This window comes from Mytilus edulis, chromosome 10, assembly GCF_963676685.1.
Source record: "Mytilus edulis chromosome 10, xbMytEdul2.2, whole genome shotgun sequence".
Lineage (NCBI taxonomy): Eukaryota > Metazoa > Mollusca > Bivalvia > Mytilida > Mytilidae > Mytilus > Mytilus edulis.
Window position 1 is genome coordinate 76400589 of NC_092353.1, and position 19808 is coordinate 76420396.

General features: G+C 32.6%; 1 protein-coding gene across 3 annotated transcripts; it reads right to left on the reverse strand.

The window, feature by feature from the left end:
• Window positions 1-805: 805 nt before the first annotated feature.
• Window positions 806-19186, reverse strand: LOC139491872 (putative inhibitor of apoptosis). Of its 3 annotated transcripts, none has more exons than XR_011656659.1 (7): window positions 19071-19141; window positions 9928-10636; window positions 8606-8796; window positions 8000-8168; window positions 7427-7669; window positions 6558-7126; window positions 806-1347 (listed from the first exon to the last, which is right to left on the reverse strand). XR_011656659.1 is itself a non-coding variant. In XM_071279788.1 (6 exons), the coding sequence occupies exons 1-6, from the start codon at window positions 19134-19136 to the stop codon at window positions 6939-6941; spliced, it is 1566 nt and encodes a 521-aa protein (XP_071135889.1). In that variant the 5' UTR covers window positions 19137-19186; the 3' UTR covers window positions 6221-6938. The 3 variants fall into 3 exon arrangements, 1 of the variants encoding a protein (XP_071135889.1); XR_011656660.1 differs by lacking the exon at window positions 19071-19141 and adding an exon at window positions 11032-11107; XM_071279788.1 differs by lacking the exon at window positions 806-1347 and having other exon boundaries at window positions 6221-7126; window positions 19071-19186.
• Between the last annotated feature and the right edge of the window lie 622 nt (window positions 19187-19808).

The window sequence follows — 19808 nt, forward strand, 5'->3', positions numbered from 1 at the left end:
ATGCAAAAACATATGAATAAAAGGGTTGTAGTTACCAGGCAATGTTCAACAAACACAGCAATCAATCATTTTCTAATGAATAGTGCTTAATCTTCAATACTGGTGTTATGCCTTACCTACGATAGCAGAGGGCATAATACATGGTTTGTGTTCAAGCTTCGATTGTAGATGGTATTATACTGTAGGGTCTGTTCTTGTGGTATTCCTTCCGTACGTCCGTCTGACCACAGTTTGGTTAAAGTTTCGTTTTTAAGGAAGATTGAAGTTTTGGTTTACAAAATGTACATCAACTTGAAACATGGTAAACATATTTTATTTTGAAGTGAACCTTTTTAGTTATATATGCCAAATAAACTCATCATAGATACCAGGATTTAATTTTAGGTTTGAACCATATTTTGTGGTTCACTGCACATAATGAAATTGAAAGGTGTCGCCCTTGCGACTGGGGCATGGAATGTCGACACGCATACTTATTATCTTTATCTTTTTAAATCTTTTTTTAAATTTTTAGAATTTGAATTTTTGAACATTTAGACTACAATGACTTGTTTAATGAAGTCTTTTAACTTTTTGATTTTAGAAATGTTTGTACATAAGTGTCTCATAAGTCTACATAATGCTGGATATTTGATCTTTTTATTTTGTGTTGTTTATGAAATTGTGTATATATATATGTCTGATCAAATATGTGACACTATAATAAAATAAATCATTATAATTATTATTATTATTATTATTATTATTATTATTATTATTATTATTATTATTATTATTATTATTATTATTATTATTATTATTATTATTATTATTATTATTATTATTTATTATGCTTCAGTTAAATTACCTTTTTGTTTGTGATTCCGGGTCAATATAAATGCTATTTTTAGCAGGACGAGACCACAATATTTCGGACTTCAGAATAAATGTACATTTGCAAAGTAATTTCCTAAAAAACACAAAATATTAACATGTCTCTAGGGAATTAACCAATTCTCACAATGAACCACAATGCAATGTACGCTTCTGTGAGTTTACTATCGCTTAAAGACACGTATAACTTAGAGGAAAAATGTCATTTAGTTTGTGCTAGCTGTCTTTTTCTAAACTTATTAATGATTGGCTTGTCCGTCGTTGCTTTTTGACAATTATTTAACAATAAGAGGAAACGTTCTCACACACACAATATACGTCCCAGAAATAGACTGCTTCCAAATAAAAATTATTTGATGTCCACTCCACGTCCTGCTATTGCAAGGACAGGATAACCTGTTGTTCATTTCAAACTGATCTAATACGTCCTTTTTCAATGGTGTTTGCCTTTAAATTACATTGCAATGTTTCAATCTGAAAGTAAAAAGATGTCCTTTTAAAGTCATAAACCTCAAATTAAAAAAAGATATGCATATGTTTTTTATAACTAAATGGATAGTTTTCATTATACAACTTATGTACATATACTTTTTTTCTTAGGAAAGTTCTTTAATTTGTCCACATTTAGAAGAAGTTTACTTATTTTTAATTGCTTGCTTCCAGGAAGCAATCCCCCGACATATTTTCCGTATGCATAGTGACCTGAGCGTTGCCCTCCTCATACAAATCCGGTGATCGCAATACGCATGAATCTGTCATTAAAATAAACAATTATCTGATTGTACATGTTAAACACGTGCTCAATACCCATGCTTTTTGTTATTTATTTACTATAAAACTTCAAAACACGGCATTTAATGAGCAGCCATATTTGTTTTAAAATCATAAAAGACCGAGAGAAAAAAATTGACGATTATACGATATATTTGCGTAAAACATGATAAAATCGTGCACAGAGGACTAAGTTTATGATATATATATATATATATATATACATGCATTGGTTCAAGAATTGGATAAGGACTAAGTTTATGATATATACATGCATTGGTTCAAGAATTGGATAATCATTATTTTTCACCACTCACTGGTTTTATATGACTTTAATTGATATTACCTTTTCAAAACTGTAATTAAATCTGGCGATTGTTTTTATTTGCGTAAATATTGATTTTGTTATCAATAAATTAAAACTATAGTAATTATTACACATAATGTTATTTCAGGCTACTACAATTAGTCGATACTAATATCTTGACATTGCACAAGGTCATGTTTTTCTCTGACTGTTAATGACGGCTTTACACTAAATCCATTTGATGTTAGATGTGTACTGGTTGATATATTAGTCTTGGATACATGATGTTTTGGCATTACAAGAACGACCAGACACTCCGTACCAACCTATACCACTAGGTCGGAGCAATATGAAAGGGAAACAGAATGCTGATCCAACGTACGCTGCAAGAATATGTTATTGTAGTCCTCAATATCTACCAAGATACCCAGACGATAAAGACACAACATCAGTCATGATTTTTTTCATTAGTTGTTATTGGCTTTAATGGTTACATAGACCTATCATGGTTTAATTCTATAAATTATGACTTGGATGGAGAGTTGCCTCATTGGCATTAATACCACATCTTCCTATATTTATATAATGTATATTAAATGGTAATCATATAATCACATATCTTTCAGGTATAACTGTCCTTTATTCTTGAAGTGGGTGTGAGATTAACATGATTAAGGAGCATTATGTTTAAGAGACAAATATTAAATTACTGAATGATTATAATTTTAACATCCATATTTCTATGTGAATTTATTTATAATGTTGGTTATTTTTTGTTATCTGAAATTGTTATTTTCCCCTAGCAATTGCTATGTATGCAGTGAATGTCATTTTCATATGATAGCCGGTTAGCTGAAACCTAGCATTATGTCAAGCATTAAAATGTCCGGTTTTTATTTTTTTCTATTTACAGCTCTATGATGTAAGTTCTGTTAAAATGTCGGTCATTTCAATGAGAAAGTTGACCTATCACACTATTTCACCGAATTTCAGTTCATAGATTACGTCCCCATATGTATTTAGATTTAAGGAAAATAAACTATAAAATCCCAAATATCTAAATTTAAATTGAGAAAAAAAAACTCAAGCGGTATTTTATATGCTATATTTAGATTTTTTCACAGCAATAACCGATGCTATTATTAGAACATTTCACAGTTTTAACAATCTCAATTGATTTTACCTGTAAATGTTTGCTTAGTAAGTTCTATGTTTACAATAAAACGAGGTTAAGGCTATATCGTTCTGTACGAATTATAATTTTCAGATTTGCTTTGAAAGCTGAATAACAAAAGGGACGTAACGTGAGTATAAAGCTAAAGAAGGTTCGAAATAAATTTCAAAGTTTTCTAAATTCGCGGATATAGTTGAGGTGGTACGTTCAACAATTATTATCTCTATGATATCCAAAAAAATAGAAAAGTAATACATTGTATTAATAATTAAAATAATCTATAAAGGATAAACATTCACCCGGGTCCCCCCAACATGCTAAAATATACAGTCGTGTATATTTACACCAAGATGTCGTTATACATATGTATAGGGAATTGGATATTTTATCATGAATGCTTTTCAATAATATATGATCAAATACCTGAAGGATAAAAATCTAAAATATGCATATATAGTCGAAAACTACAAAATTAACTGACCATCAGTTTTTATGAGTAGCTATAGGAAGATGTAGTGTGAGACAACTTTCCATCCATGTCACAATCTAAAAAAGTACACCATTACAGGCAAATTTAAACCATTAAAGTCAATACCAACTAATGAAAAAAATCATGACTGATGTTGTGTTTTATCGTCTGGGTATCTTGGTAGATATTGCGGACTACAATAACATATAGTCACAATTTATAAAAGTAAACCATAATAGTTCAAGGTACGGTTTTCATCACGGAGCATTGGCTCACACCGAACAGCAAGCTATAAAAAAATTTAAAAAAAATACTAATGTTTTAAATTAATGTAGTTTAATAATAGACATTGAATGTCACCCTATCATTGTAGCCATGACGTTCAATGAGATCTTTAACGATTGTTAGTTTCAGGGGTCGAATTTAAGCTTTTTTGTGTACTAGCCAGCCGGACCAGTAGACTAAAAACTCTACTGGTCCGGCTCCAAATCTATTGGTCCTGCAAAAATTACATTTATTTGACAAACACTTATATAAATATAATTCAACCATTCAAGATCTTTTTCCCATGATTTTTGGTATATTTGCGTTTCCTTTTGTCAATTTCATATACTTTATTTCGATCTTCCTTTTGATTTTCACTTATTTTAATTATTTTGTCCGGCGGTTTAACTCCTTCCAAAAATTTCCACATTTTATATTGTTCTGAAGGACGCTCACCCGAGGTATTAATTAACTTGATCAATTGTAACGATAACAATGGATGTATGTGTGCTATTTACATTGAATTACTTTCAGACCAAAATCGTTGGAAGCAACTTGAAATAAACTAACATGCAGTCTCGTTTGTTATTTGATCAATTGCCAAATGCTTTAGTCTTCTAGTTGCATATGCTCTTAAATTTATATATTTTGTAGTAGAGAGTGTGTACGTTACATTTAAATGGGTCCAAATGAAATTGATGAAATAACCAGAATTAGGATTAAACTTTGGGTGAAGGTTTTAAGTTCTTTTGTTGAGATCTGTGTTGGTTTTTCTCTTTTAAACACCAAAATCCTTCATTTCTTTTCACGGAGTCTGTTGAATTTGCATTGTCAAAATTTTGAACAAAGATATTCCTTACGGACGTTATCAACACAAAAAGGGGAAACATTAACTTAATACCTCAGCTTAATTAAATAATACCCACTAAGAAGAAAAAGCACAGAATAAAGGCTGGATGACAATTTATGTTAAAAAATCAGGATAAACTAATAAAAAAAGGCATGGCCGAAAAGAGTAGAAAATATAAAGGCAGGACAGATTAGAATGTAAAATATAAAGCAAAGACGGAGATTACAAAAATGGAGGGCAAACATTTACATTCTAGACCCCCCCCCCCCCCCACACACACACACGCTTTTCCCCCCATTAAAATCAAATAGTAGCTCCCTGGATATCGGCTCTCGACGCAAATGTAAAATTTCGCTTTTATTTAGATACCAACGTTTGTTCTAATAATAATTTTATTGACTTGTTTACTCTCTGCTTGCGCACATGTTTATATAAATAGCTGGTGGTATTTTTTCATGATTAATCTAAAAATAGCAAAACAACTATGGAATTTCTAAACAGCTATTTTTAGATAGACCAGTAAATTTTCTACAGTTCAATATATTATCTCACTGGTGTATTTAATAACCTTTGATCGATTAGATCGATTTATTCATGTACATATTTACAATTTTATATGGTTACGATTACTACTGCTTTGTAAGGTTAGACATGAACGTGATCGATGTAATAGATATCAAAGGCCAATTAAGTTTTGAAATCACAAATTTGCTAGTTTTGGACACACTGTTCCTATCTAAAATAATTTATCTGTGTACCATGGCCCTTTCTTTGTCAGACTAACAAGGTTAATCGAAATAAAGAAATAAACTTCGTCATATAAATACGCCAGAGATGTATTTATTAATGGGAATTCATGTGAGAATTATGGATATGATTTACATGCATCTAGTAAAAAAGAACCTGTAGAAGAGTATCACTATGAATAAAGACATTTAAACGTTAAGATTTTGTAACCTATTCTGACATCGGACTCTTTTAACTGAGGTTTACTGTGCGTATTCTGTGTGTTTGTTTACTCTGCATTAGTTAGATTAGAGGCATAGGGTAGGGTTGAGATCTCACAAAACATGTTTAACATTCGTTGCATTTTTGCGCCTGTCCCAAGTGAGAGGTTAGTAGGAAATGTGTAAGTCTTGCATGTTTTTTTTAAATTTTGGTTCATTTATATGTTTTGAAGTTTAGTGTGACGTTAATTTTCGTTTTACTAGTTCACATTTTTGATAAGGTCTAGCTGGAGCCGGACTCCTGAGTGCGGAATTTTCTCGGTGTATTATAAACGACCCATTGGCGGCTTTTGACTGTTTTTCTCTTTGGATGGGTTGTTGTCTCTACAGTTTCCATTGTCAATTTTATTGTTTTATATTTTTCGTTGTTTCGTGTGTTGTCCACTTGACCGAATTTACATATGTATTGAAAATACTGCAACTCTTAATTCTGCTGATTAATTTTAAAAATACAGTTACCATACAAATGTGAAATCGGCTTATGATGTTACAAACAAAATAAAAATAAGATGGCTAAAATACTTTTAAAATTTGTATTTAAATTTCTGTAATCAACAAATAATATACTTTCTACATTGTAGATACATTTTTTTTCTACATTGTAGATACATTGTAATTACTTGACTTAATAACGTTTTAGATTTGTTTTTATGTATTCAACAAATAATATTAATTCTACACAGTAGATACACTTTTTTGCTACACATAGTGCAATACTGTTTAAATTTTTTTGAAATAAATTTTCAAAATATCATTTTTTAAAGTTTCATAAGTTCTTTGCTTTACATAATGGAAACTGTTTTGAATCTTAATTTTGTTTCTTTTTATGGAAACGTATCTACTTATTATATCTACTTTGGATGACTATATATGACCAGTATAACAGTGACCAGAAGCCAAACAAAATCAATGCCGAAGTATGCCAATCTAACTCCTTCGTTTCTATTCCACCTCAAGCCAAATCTACATTCTATTCGATTCCACCTCATGTCAAATCTTTATTCTATTCGATTCCACCTCATGTCAAATCCTCCTCTAGTGTTCAACAAGACCGCTGTCATTTACACTTCAATCAATGACGTCACATCTGTTTTGTGTGGAGTAACCGAAGCGTCTGTATATTGTCTTGAGTCACTGCGACGCCTCTTTTCTGTCTGGAGTAGCCCAAGCGAGATTTAATTATTTAGAGAGGCTTTGGGGTGCCTCTATGTGTTGATACATTATCAGGATAGATAAGTTTTCACAGATCCACGTACATGTGTCCTACATATTGGACATCGCTTCATGGCCGGAGCACATTGACCACACGTCGCCAGATGACCACATGGAAGGAAAACTATGCTGACATCTTCTTCCAAACAGACTTTACACAGAAGTAAATCTTTGTTGTTAACATCCCCACTTGTAGAACCTTTAAAAGAAAATCAAATAAGTTCAAGTATACATCAACTACATTGCATTGAGGCAAAATGGGGAGTTAGTCAATAATAGGCCAAAAGTTATAACCATACAACTTAAAAGTTCCATTTCTATCTTGTTTTAACTTAGAATCGACCTTATTACCCAGATTGATTGATTACCTTCTTGCTTAGCGCCTAATATGAATTAGTTTATTTACTGATTACTGGGCAGTTTATTATTTTTTTCGATTAAAAGGGATTAAAATGTGATTATGAATAAAACTGTACTGAGTGAGCTAAACCATGCTTACCTTTGCATTCGCCTGTTGTTGTTTCGTACTGAACACATGGGATTTGGTTTTCTGCTGAGGTTAGTACTGGTTTTGGAACCTCTGATGCTGTTTCAGGATTTTGAATACTTTGGTTTGGTATCTCTGTAGTTGAAATGCTTGCACTTGCACCTTCAATTGGTTGTGCCTGGGTAGTATTTGATGAACGTTCTTCTATTTCAAGTACCTTTTCCATAAGTTGTACTGCAGAAATGGCGGTTGTTTCTAAAAATAAATATAATAAACTGTTAGTCCAATTCGATTTGGGGTTAAACTTTGATAATAATGTAAACTTTTGCGGGCCATTTTATTAATACAGTTAAAAAAAAAAAAGAGTATACCAATCGAACAGTGTAAATATGTGAACCAAAGAAAATATAACAGATACATCAAAAACGAGAGTTGCGTAAATTAAATCAAGAACACCCCAAAAAGTTGTAAATATCCTATTTCGACCAAAATCAAAAGTTCAATCATATGCTCCGGAAGGGTAAATATTCCTTTTCTTTAGTGAAACCTTTCGTATAGTTTAAGTAGTTAAGGTTTTTCACTTACTGTGTTGATGTACGGCCTCTTTGTAAGCTGGTCTTATAATTTCCATAGTGTAACCCATTTCTTTCACACTTCTTACAGATATAAGTCCTTCAATGTCAGTTTCTGTTTCGTGTGTATTATAATTGCTACAGGTAGCGCCGACGCCGAGTGCATCACCGGTATTTTCCTGCTAAAAAAAATAAATATAAATCTATAAGTATAAAGTTTGAATTGAAGTATTATTCGTTTATACATTGTTATTCTTCTGTTTGTTTATGTTTTGGCATGTTGTTTCGTTGTAATGCACGAGATTTTTAAATATAAAATTCAACAATGGTTTCATCAGTATTTATTCAACTATAGTTTATCCAAAATCTATGGCTTTATCCAACATACGATCTTTTTCCTTTATTCCTGTCCTTCATGTACACCAATTTGCAAACAATTTCTATATTTTGATTTTTGTTTTGGTTAAATTGTTTTTATTCTGAAAGTGGATGAAATATTTGCCACTGCATGCTAAGCTAAGAACGATCAACCTATCTTTTTGATATGACCACGTTTCTAATATAATAAAAAAAAAACGGGTAGACAAAACCTTACTTCACATGTAAATAAAGTTTATACCTGATGATTTGATTCTTCCGTCAGTTCACCAACCATACTTTGGACGAGTTGGATAAATTCGTCACCTTTATTTTGACGTAAGTATGTACATTGTGGAAACCAATGGGCGTGTTCGACCCATGCGTTATCTTCTGCCTCCCAGCTTGTCAAACCACCGCCACAGTGATAGCATCGGACTAGATCGTTGATACCTAAAATAATTATTGCATAATTAGATAACTATAATCATTGACAATGATAAAAGATAGTTTATAAGTATGTATGTATGTTCTTATAGATACACCAGAACTATAGTAAAAGATAGTTCACAAATATTTGTGTATTTTCTTGTAGATACATCAGAAAAGACAGGAACAAGTGACATTTGAATTTGTTATCCTAATATAATATCGAAAATATTGATGAAATCAGTGCAACTTTGAACCAAAAAATTAAAAACAATGATTACTATTTATTGAGCAAGCGCAAACACATTTCATCAATTTGAACTAAAATTGAATCATTATTCCTCAAATTAATAAATTTTGTTCTTATTGTCAACATAAATATAAATCATAGCGGGCACCATCCGTCTGTTTATATTTTTTTACTTTGAGAGAAGGGGACTTGAAACAAAAAATGTATTTCTTCTAAACAAATCAAAACATATATTTTTTTTAATGAATGAATTGTCTTCCTATTTTTTCTCTTCTATTAACAAAATTTAAAACCAATCAATGTATTTACTAAATGTATTTACTAAAAAATCAACCCTCTTTTTTCAACTGGTTGTTGCCTTTTAATAGCTTCAAATTCCAATTACATATAAACACGGACAGTTCTTCAATGCCCATTGAAATAAGATAAGTTAATCATATTTTCATAAAATACCCTTAAATCAAATATGTAGGCCAGGAATTTTTAAATATAGAAACCTATGTAACACCCAGGTTTCGGTTCCGGATTTAGTGCAAATCAACTATTATAATCAATATTTCCGTGAACAACCTACATACTTGAAGTTTTTAATCAGAACTTTTCATAAGGATATGAATCACAAACAATTAAGGATTTTTATTGGCAAAATGAACTATTGAATAAGTAGACTAGTATGTTTAGTCACGAATTTAGTGAAAAGAAACAAAAAAATAACGCAAACATTATTCCATGCAATAAACCCAGAAAATCGTAGATAATTTTAATTTTCTCAACTCCAAACATGCAAAACTAAAAACACTTTATAAACAAGATTTAGTTCGAAAATTACCAGTAATGAAACATTTTAAAATTGATACACGAATGCAATGAAATAATCTTTGATATAGACATGGAAAAGCATGTACCTGTATAGAAAAATCCCGCTTTTGCTAAGTTTTCAGAAGACTGTGGATAATGAGATGGCCAGTTGTTGAAGGTCTTCAATCTCTCGGACATTATGGTGTTGTTTGGATATCTCGGGTTAGTGTACGGTATCATGGATGATGAAGAAGGCAGGCTGTTTGGAGAGGGTGACATATGTACGAAATTACCACTCTCTGTGGAACTGTTGCTGTCTAAACCATCAATACGATCGTAAGACCCATAACCTGAACTGAAAGCTGATATGCTTTCGGTGTTGTGTTGGTGATTTGTCTCCTCATTTTTAGTTGACAGGTCTTTGGTTGAAGGTTTTGGTTCCAATTTTAGTAAAAAGTTTCCAGGGTTGGCTGATTTTTCACCTTTGTCTGACGTTGGTGCCTCGAACTGTTCCACATCTTCGCTACATTTTGAACCAGATTTCATATCGTCATAGCTATCCGTCTTACGCAAACTTTGTATGAGTGGACAAGAAGGAGATTTTCGTGCATGAACCAAAAGTGGAGCTTCTATTCCGTTCCAATTGCCTTCTTTTAGTCCACAAGCTGAACACGTAACAATGTCGCCTTTTCCTCCATAACTGAATCCTGCAGACGACAAACGAGAAGCGTATACAGGACATGATCCAGGGAAATTGGAATACGTGCTGTAACGCAAGAGATTTTCGGAGAGTATGTTAGAAGATGCCATGGTAACCTAAAATAGATACAAAGAAATACTTTAAAGTCATTATTAAAATGAAATTATATCTTCAACTAAACCATGACCAATAGATTGATGCATCAGAGTTATTAGAGAGACAATCAGAGACAAAAATAGGACAAAACGCATGTGATGCTGAATTTTATGCAAAATTGTTACGTTGATTGCAGACATGCACATCAGAACATGCAAAGTATTACAATACAAAATATAATTATATAAACACGAGTTGAGAATATAATATAAAATTCAGTGTTAAATATGGATGTATGACCATATATGCATTTATGTATTTAAAATCTTCATTTTGTATTAATAACTTTACTAAATATAGATCTGCATTAGAATTAAGGAAAAAGTCATCAAATCAGCAATAATTAATATCTTACCATTCTGCTTGAGATAGTTATAGTGAACAAATAATACAAGAAGATTGATATTTATATCATGTTAGTATTTATAAATAGGTTTTACCTGGGAAATTCTCAATCTAAAAATAAACCATAAAAAGATGCCCTAGCTTTGCCTTTGGGAAATATCGGCCAAATAAACAATAACGATCAGAATTTTCAATCTATAGCTTCAGTTTTGTTTCAAAAGCGTCAGAACATGCAGAATTACACTTCCCTTTTTTTGGCAAATTCTATAAAGTGGGCAAAATCAAGAAATTTGAAAATTTAGGTATATATTGATTGTTTTGTAAAAGAAATAACTGTTTTGATATCTATGACGTGCATCTTAGAACATGTACCAAGCACTTCATGTTAAGTCGTAGTACATGTGTACATATTTAGGCAATATTTTAAAAGGATCTCTTATTTTGTGTTGTTTTCGGTACAGTGCATAGGACAATTTTTTAAAAGGATCTCTTATTTTGTGTTGTTTTCGGTGTACAGTGCATAGGACAATTTTTTAAAAGGATCTCTTTTGCTTTCGGTACAATAGAAAATTTAGCATGTTTAGTTTATAATGATTTTAAAAGCCAATAAAAGTATTTTAAAATTTTTAGATAATGCAAGTCTTGCACAAATTGATTTTTAAAACAAAACAAAAAAAATCATTTTTTTAAATAGAAACCAGTTTTGATTGTATATGTTTTCTTTGTCATTTTGTTCTGTTGTTATGTCTGAAAAATCCTCGGGGTGAAATTGGGACTTATTAACTATCATTTCTTGTTTTACTACGGGTATAAACATGCGTTTATCCATTGCGTATAAATTTGAATAGTCAAAATGCTTAAATTCAACCACTAGGAAACAAATATGTATTTCTTAAAATAAATTGATATTTTAAAATCCCCAATATTAGTTATCCGAAAACCTTGCCAGTTTTGACAATTAAACTAATCAAGAATTACAAGAAACACCAAATTAAAAAAAGGGGAAAATATAGAACAGTGTTAAAACTAGCATTGTAAGAATTCAAACCTCCCCCTTTTTTATCTCCATCCGATACAAGTGACCGTGCGGAGTTGGACCCTGTGACAGTAGCCATTCCTGGACCGTCATCTTCGAGAGTTCCGATGTCGAGTACAAATTCTCAGCGAGTTGAAGTCATAAAACTTTGCTCAGTGCTCGGAGCACAAAAATCATGCTCGAAACATGAAATCCAACATTTTGATTGGTTGATTCTCGAGCCAGAGCGGCCGGTTCATCACTGTTACCAGTTTTGAATTTTATTCTCCGAGTACCGAGGAAGCGTTATTCGAGTTATGGCCTAGCGTCAGTGTGGGGTCGTGCTCCTCGTTCACTCTAATTTTCCTTAGAGGAACTTTTGTTACTTCTGTTACCAGAAGAACACCTACTTGCCGATATCAAAAATGCCGGCAGTTTGTATCGTCTTGCCAGACCTCGTTTACTGTTTTCCCCTGCGGCCGATTTGATTCCACATAAGATTTCTTGAATTATTTAATATTAAGGAGTTGCGGAATGATTGCCTATGAGACAACTCAACTGTAAAAACAACGTTGGTATTAGCATCTAAAGGTACCCGTACAACCTTCAACAATGAGCAAAACCGTTACCTTATGCGGCCTGTTTTATTCCACACAATATTTCTTGAATTATTTTAATTTGTAATTAAATACTGTATTATTAAGATTACTCGATTTCCCAAATTTTCTTCCAACTTTAAGAAACTTTTGAACAAACCAACGAGATTCTGGCTATTCATCTACTCTTTTTAAAAATACTATGACCATGTGTTTTAAATCTAGTAAGTTCACGAAAAAATATTTCGCGTTAAACGTCAACATAAATATGTTATACATTGGATGCAAGAAACTCAAGCTGTAGGCAGTGAACATTGATAGTAAAATTGTTATAAGATCCGAAAACATTTCCCATAGCCTTTATGCTTTTTTCAAAAGTTGAATATGACCTCTCCCCCCCCCCCCCCCCCCCCCCACACACACACACACAAAAGTTTATCCTGCTGTATTTCAAAGGTCACACTTACTATTTTAGGAGCATGAGGACACTGAGATCTTAAATTGCCAATAATGTAAAAAAGTATAAAAGATAATTGTCCTACTCTTGTTACCTATTCTGACATCGTACTCTTTATGACTGAGATCAGTATTGCTGTGTGCATAGTATTTGTATGGCCCCGCAACGAAGTTGTCGGTGCCATATAGTTTTACCCTTGTCCGAAATTCAGAAATTCCGCAAGAAACCATTATACGGAGGTTTTTTTTAAACGCCTTCAGATATTGCATGGGCTGATTTTTGGTATGCGAGTTAACCATGATGAGTTACAGGTTAAGTTTAAGTTTCGTTTTCGCTCCGCTAATTCTTGCTGAAATTACGGGCTTTGGACTTTGCACAGTTATACCCTTTGTTTTTCTATACGCCTCCCGATTTTTGAGCTGATTTTTGATATGTGAGACTACCATCATGTTTGTGTCCACATGTGTGAGGGGGAGGACAGGGGTAAGGGAGACAGGGAGAAAGGGGGTAGGAGAAAGGAGAAAGGGGGTGGGAGAAAGGAGAAAGGGGGTAGGAGAAAGGAGAGGAAGGCTGGGAGAAAGGAGAAAAAGTTGGAGAAAGGAGAAAAAATAAAATATCTCTCCTTTTAAATTTTTTTTTAATATTTCAAGAAAAAATATCTCAAAAAGGAGATGTTTTATTCTATTGGGAGAAAGGAGAATGGGGGTAGGAGAAAGGAGAAGAGGGTGGGAGAAGGGAGAAGGGTACCCCCCTGTCCTCCCCCTCGTGTGTTGATATTGAAATTGCAGATTTTTCAACTTTTTGGGACGGGGCCATTCGTGTCGCTTTGACACGTCTAGTTTCTACATTGCTAACGGTATAGGGGGAGGGTTGAGATCTCACAAAACATGTTTAAAACCGTCGCACTTTTGCACCTTTCCCAAAGCAGGAGCCTCTGACCTTTGTTATTCTTGGATGAATTTTAATATTTTAGTTCATTTATATTTATTTCGGTTTAGTCTGACATCCATTATCACCGACCTAGTTCACATTTTTGTTAAGGGGCCAGCTCAAGCACGCCTCCGGGTGCGGCCGGCCAAGATTTTCTCGCGGTGTTGAAGACCCATTGAATTGGTGGCTGTCGTCTGTTTTCTGCTCTTTGGTCGGGTTGTTGTCACTTTTACACATTCCCCATTTCCATCCTCAATTTTATTATTTTTAATACTTTTAAATACAAATGACAAATTATTTTCAAAAGTAGAGGGATGTAAATGCTTGAAAGTTCAAGTATTGTTCAGTGAAATTTCATTAACATATACTATTAGGTGAAGAAGAAACAAATGAAGTCTGTGACAATGATATTTTTCAATGAATGAAATTGGTAAACTAAATTAATGTTTTTGGATAATCAATGTTTCCATTTTAAGTTTTTATCACACAGGAATTTTAAATGAATTTATGATTCTAAGAATTCCTCAGCTATGTTCTGAAATGTACATAAGAAGAAAATTGAATTGAATCTCTTATTATTATCTTCTCCGCTTGTTCATCTGTCCACCTGTCTATTTATCCATTTGTCAGCATTTATAAGTCGTATTGTAGGTCTAAATTGCTTAGGCCAATTACAATATTTTTATGCATATTTATTTATGATAATATAAAAATATTACCAATTTTTTAAAACATCTTATTGTGCTAAGATTTAAACGAATATTGAAATATAGTGGTATCATATGCAATACAAATTTTTACATTGCAATGAATTTGTTCTTTATTTTTATAGTGACCCTAAGGTTCAATGATAATCATGACTACTAGTTTTGGACATATTGAAGACGGGTGTTTTTCTTGTTCCTCCGTAAAAGAAGAGTGTGTCGGACAGAAACGGAAAATATGTCTAGTGCATGAACACGTGTGACTTATTGGTGGTTTTAAAATGGAAAAATAATAATTATAAGTTATAAAGACATTAAAAAAAATCATAAGCATAGGAAACAGATGTTTTTCTGATAAGTTCTATAAGCAAACATATTTATTATATTACTATGTTTGTTTGTGTGCTAATATTTTGTGTGTTTATTGTTTGCAATACTTGCTGTAGACTTGCTACATGTCCCTTCCTAATTATGTTTTTTTCTTTCAATTTTGCCCCTTTAACAATTTTACTGCTATAACTAGGAGATTACCATTATACTGACATCTCCAAGGGCAATCAGTAGGCTGGCACTTATCAATAAACATATAAATAAGTAAGAAAGAAAGGAAAGAAAGGGAATTGTAGCAAGTCTATACTTGCTGCAATATAGCCTTAAGTTTTAGTGCTAATGCCGCGTAAAGCAATCACCAATCAAACTATACTAGCATTCTAATAAGAATAAGAATAAGAATAAGAATAAGAATAAGAATAAGAATAAGAATAAGAATATTTATTATTCCAATCAAGGACCTTTGATGGGCAGCATACCATGTACACATAAAACAATACATCATTATTTGTAACAGAAAAACATTTTTTTTTATTAACTAAAATGAAACATTAAAAAAGTTCAGACAGATGTTATTATCTTCATTCTATAAAATCATATACATTTAATTCCAGGCAGGATCAGAACCATAAAATCATTACAATTATCATTGTTATTACATACATTAATTAACATTTCGTCTAACATCTAGACATGTAATAATATAGCTCCCTAAATATTTAAGTACAGACAAATTTTCATTAGTAAATAACCAAACAAATTTTGCCTCATTTGAAAGATGTATAAAATTAGGACAAATACGGTTTATCTCCTTAAAAAATATCTCCCTATCATTTTTGTATGCTGGACAACTAGTTATAAAATGTTGTTCATCTTCAACCAGATTTAGAGTACATTTATGATATGATAATTACAATGTTTGTCCTTTCTAAATTTAAACGACACGATAAATATAGATCAATAGTATTTTAGAATTTATATATATATAAATAATTATCAAGAAAAAGATTATAAAAAGAACTATGATGTGTAAATGTAAAATTGGATAGAGGAAAATGGCCACCTTCGCATCGACCTAGATGATACTTCAGAATTTTCCGTTAGCGGACTTAAAATTTTTGATAAAAAACTGAGCATCAAATATGTCTTTGTACTGTCAAATTGTATGCCAGTAAATACTGTAGAGAAGAAATCAAGTTTTGATATAGTTCTAGTTTGTCTTCCCTACTCCAAAATTTATCCAAATCTTAGTTAAGTATTATTCAGCTTTGATTCTGTATGTTTTAGTTACTCGCTATTCTTTATTCTTTATTCTATTATTTTTTGCCTAATTATTCTCTATTATGTTAAGCCCCAACCCGTAAAACCCTCATGAATTAAGACTGGCGATTTTTAAAGTCTGCATGAGGAAGAAGACTAAGAAGGGCTGGCAGTTTTTTAAAATCGATTTAAGTTTAACGCAGCAGGATATTTCTCTGGGAAGCTTTCAGGCTTTTTTATTTAATTAAATAATTCTTATCACTAAGATCACTGGATTTTCGAGGGGGTATCGATGGCTTATTATTTAAATTCTTGTATACATACAACTATTCTCTGCATTGTCCTGCATTTTCTTGGTAAAAATAGCATTTTCATCTTTTTCTTGAGCAAATTTTATTTTTCATTTTTTTCCAGACCAGAAATTTCAAGATCGATGCTCTTTTCCCCCGAATATGGCCACCCCCTTATATTATAGTTGCAGTGATACTACTTATCGCAAACAAGGAAAATATAAGTCTGTTTCATTTCTTCTTTATAAAGAAAAACAAGGTAGGGGTATCCATGATCCATGACACAAAATCAGTACATTCACGGCCATATAAACAAACAATATGGTGGAAAATCGTTTGACCTAGGTTCGTACATCTTAGACCAATATATATTTACTTCGGTCAAAGCTTTTACATTTTTAGACCACCCCAATAAATATACACATTGAAAGAAGAATTCATTCTTAAATAATTTTAGCGATGTTTTCATATAGCGAATTTGTATTTGATAGACATATATAGATCTATTATTATCATGAGGAGGTTTAACATAGTGTAGTAAAATCTAAAAATAAATCAACAGGAAAAACCGAAATGTAATCTATGTATATAGATAGAAAGAAAATACTTAAAATACTAAAAATAGCGTCTGGAATAATTTTACTTATATGATCTTTCTGTTTTAAAGGTCAAAACTAAGTTATATATATAACATTCGCAATTATATTTTTTACGAAATCATTCATACTTTTGACAGTAATTGAACCATTAACAGACGGTGCAAAATAATGAAAATGGAGAAATAGTTTATTGTTTTTGTTCTTGATTTGTTGAACAAATTAATCATCGGCAAACTACTTTACCATGTTCATGATGTTTTCGCTTTTTTTTTTTTGATTAAAAAAATGAAAAGTTTTAAATCCATTCTTTTTATATATGCTGCAGATAGGCATGTTGTATTTTTCAAAAATCTACGACAAGTATATTTCTTTTCATATCTAAAAATATCTTTTTTCCTTTTTTTCAAGAATCAAAATTGTATGTTTCTTTTTATTGATATCCGAATGGGAAAAAATATGATTAACATGTTTCTACTGTTGTTTAAAAATAACCAGCAACATATATATGCACCTACGTGTATATCCATGTCATATCTTTGATTTGATCTAATATCAGAATTTGTCTTTCATATATGGCTGTCCATTGTCACACGTGTCAATCGACAAGCCTTCAGACACTTTCAACAAAACTCCAGGCACTTTCGCCAAACCTCCAGCACTTTCGAGAAACCTCCAGCACTTTCAACAAAACTCCAGGCACTTTCGACAAACCTCCAGCACTTTCCACAAACCTCCAGACACTTTCGACAAACCTCCAGACACTTCCGCCAAACATCCAGACACTTTCTACAAACCTCCAGACACTTTCGACAAACCTCCAGACACTTTCAAAAAAACTCCAGGCACTTTCAACAAAACTCAAGGCACTTTCGACAAACCTCCAGACATGTACACTCACGACAAACCACCAGACACTTTCAACAAAACTCCAGGCATTTCGACAAACCTATAGGCACTTTCGACAAACCTCCAGGCACATTCGACAAACCTCCAGGCACTTTCAACAAAACTCCAGACACTTTCGACAAACCTCTAGGCACTTTCGACAAACCTCCAGCACTTTCGACAAACCTCCAGCACTTTCAACAAAACTCCAGGCACTTTCAACAAAACTCAAGGCACTTTCACCAAACCTCCAGCACTGTCGACAAACCTCCAGACACTCTCGACAAACCTCCAGACAGTTTCAACAAAACTCCAGGCACTTTCGACAAACCTCTTGGCACTTTCGACAAACCTCCAGGCACATTCGACAAACCTCCAGGCACTTTCGACAAACCTCCAGGCACTTTCGACAAACCTCCAGGCACTTTCAACAAAACTCCAGACACTTTCGACAAACCTCCAGGCACTTTCGACAAACCTCCAGGCACTTTCGACAAACCGCCAGACATTTTCGACAAACCTCCAGCCACTTTTGACAAACCTCCAGGCTACACTCCTTACAAGTGTGTCAGAAACATACGGAGGAGCTCAGTTTGATCATCTATAGAGAGTTGCCGTTGAAACAAGGATTCTTACAATAAAGCTGATGTCTTCTCTCTGAATTTATATCGTCATCACGACTTCATAAAACTGCATTGACACAATTGACTATTCATTGTGTTCAATTTATCAAATCGCAGTCCAGTCCCCTATTATTTTCCAAGACTCGTAATATTCATTGCGACTTTCACGAACCCTAGTGCTTATTTCTTATTAATTCTTCCTAAACTTGTCTAGAACTGGGAAATTTGAATTTGCATGGATGGATATCTGCTTACAAAAAGAAAATGTGTACCGCAATATAATCTTGACAAAAGTTGCCGAAATCGAACTGACGACTCGCTACCGAAGCTCGATCCTATATTAAATTATCTTTTTCTCACCTTTTTGCTAGTGGAGCATTTAATTTTCGTCATTGTGTTGACACGTTTAAATTCCTTTCCCTGCATGGTTTTTATCCATATAATCTGATAGTTTTTCTAATATTTATATACTTATCAAATAGGTCCCGTGATTATAATATATATAGTGATGATTAAATAACAGTCATTTATCTGCATGTATAAGATATGGAACTAGATATTTATCTTGTTTTGCGAAATAAGTTAAATATATACATAATTACCATGATTACATATGCAAAATTGTTATCACATATACGTATATACGTACGTCTAAAAAAAATGACACTTCATAATTGTATTTGTATCCGAAGCTTTTTTTTTAATTTACAATCACCAAGAACGCTCTGTTGTGAGAGTCTTAATATTTGAATTTACCACCGCGATCTCAATCGGGTAATCTAGGGTCTAACTGGGCTGCATGCAATACAACAGCTTATACTTCTTCTGAAATCCTCCGTTTGCTCTAACAAACGGGATCCAGACCAATCTTTTGAGGCATCATAACTGCAAATCCTACACTTTTTTCAACGCTCTAAACCACTAGGCCAGCTAGGCTAAACAATTATACGAATATATATTCCGAATAGCGTAAAATATGAGATTTCTCGGTAAAAAAATTTTGTTCTTTATTCGAAGGGGTTTTCAACCCATGCTGCATTGTACTATGACAAATGACGAAAACCCCACAATTAAGGTAGCACAATACAAAGATTTTTT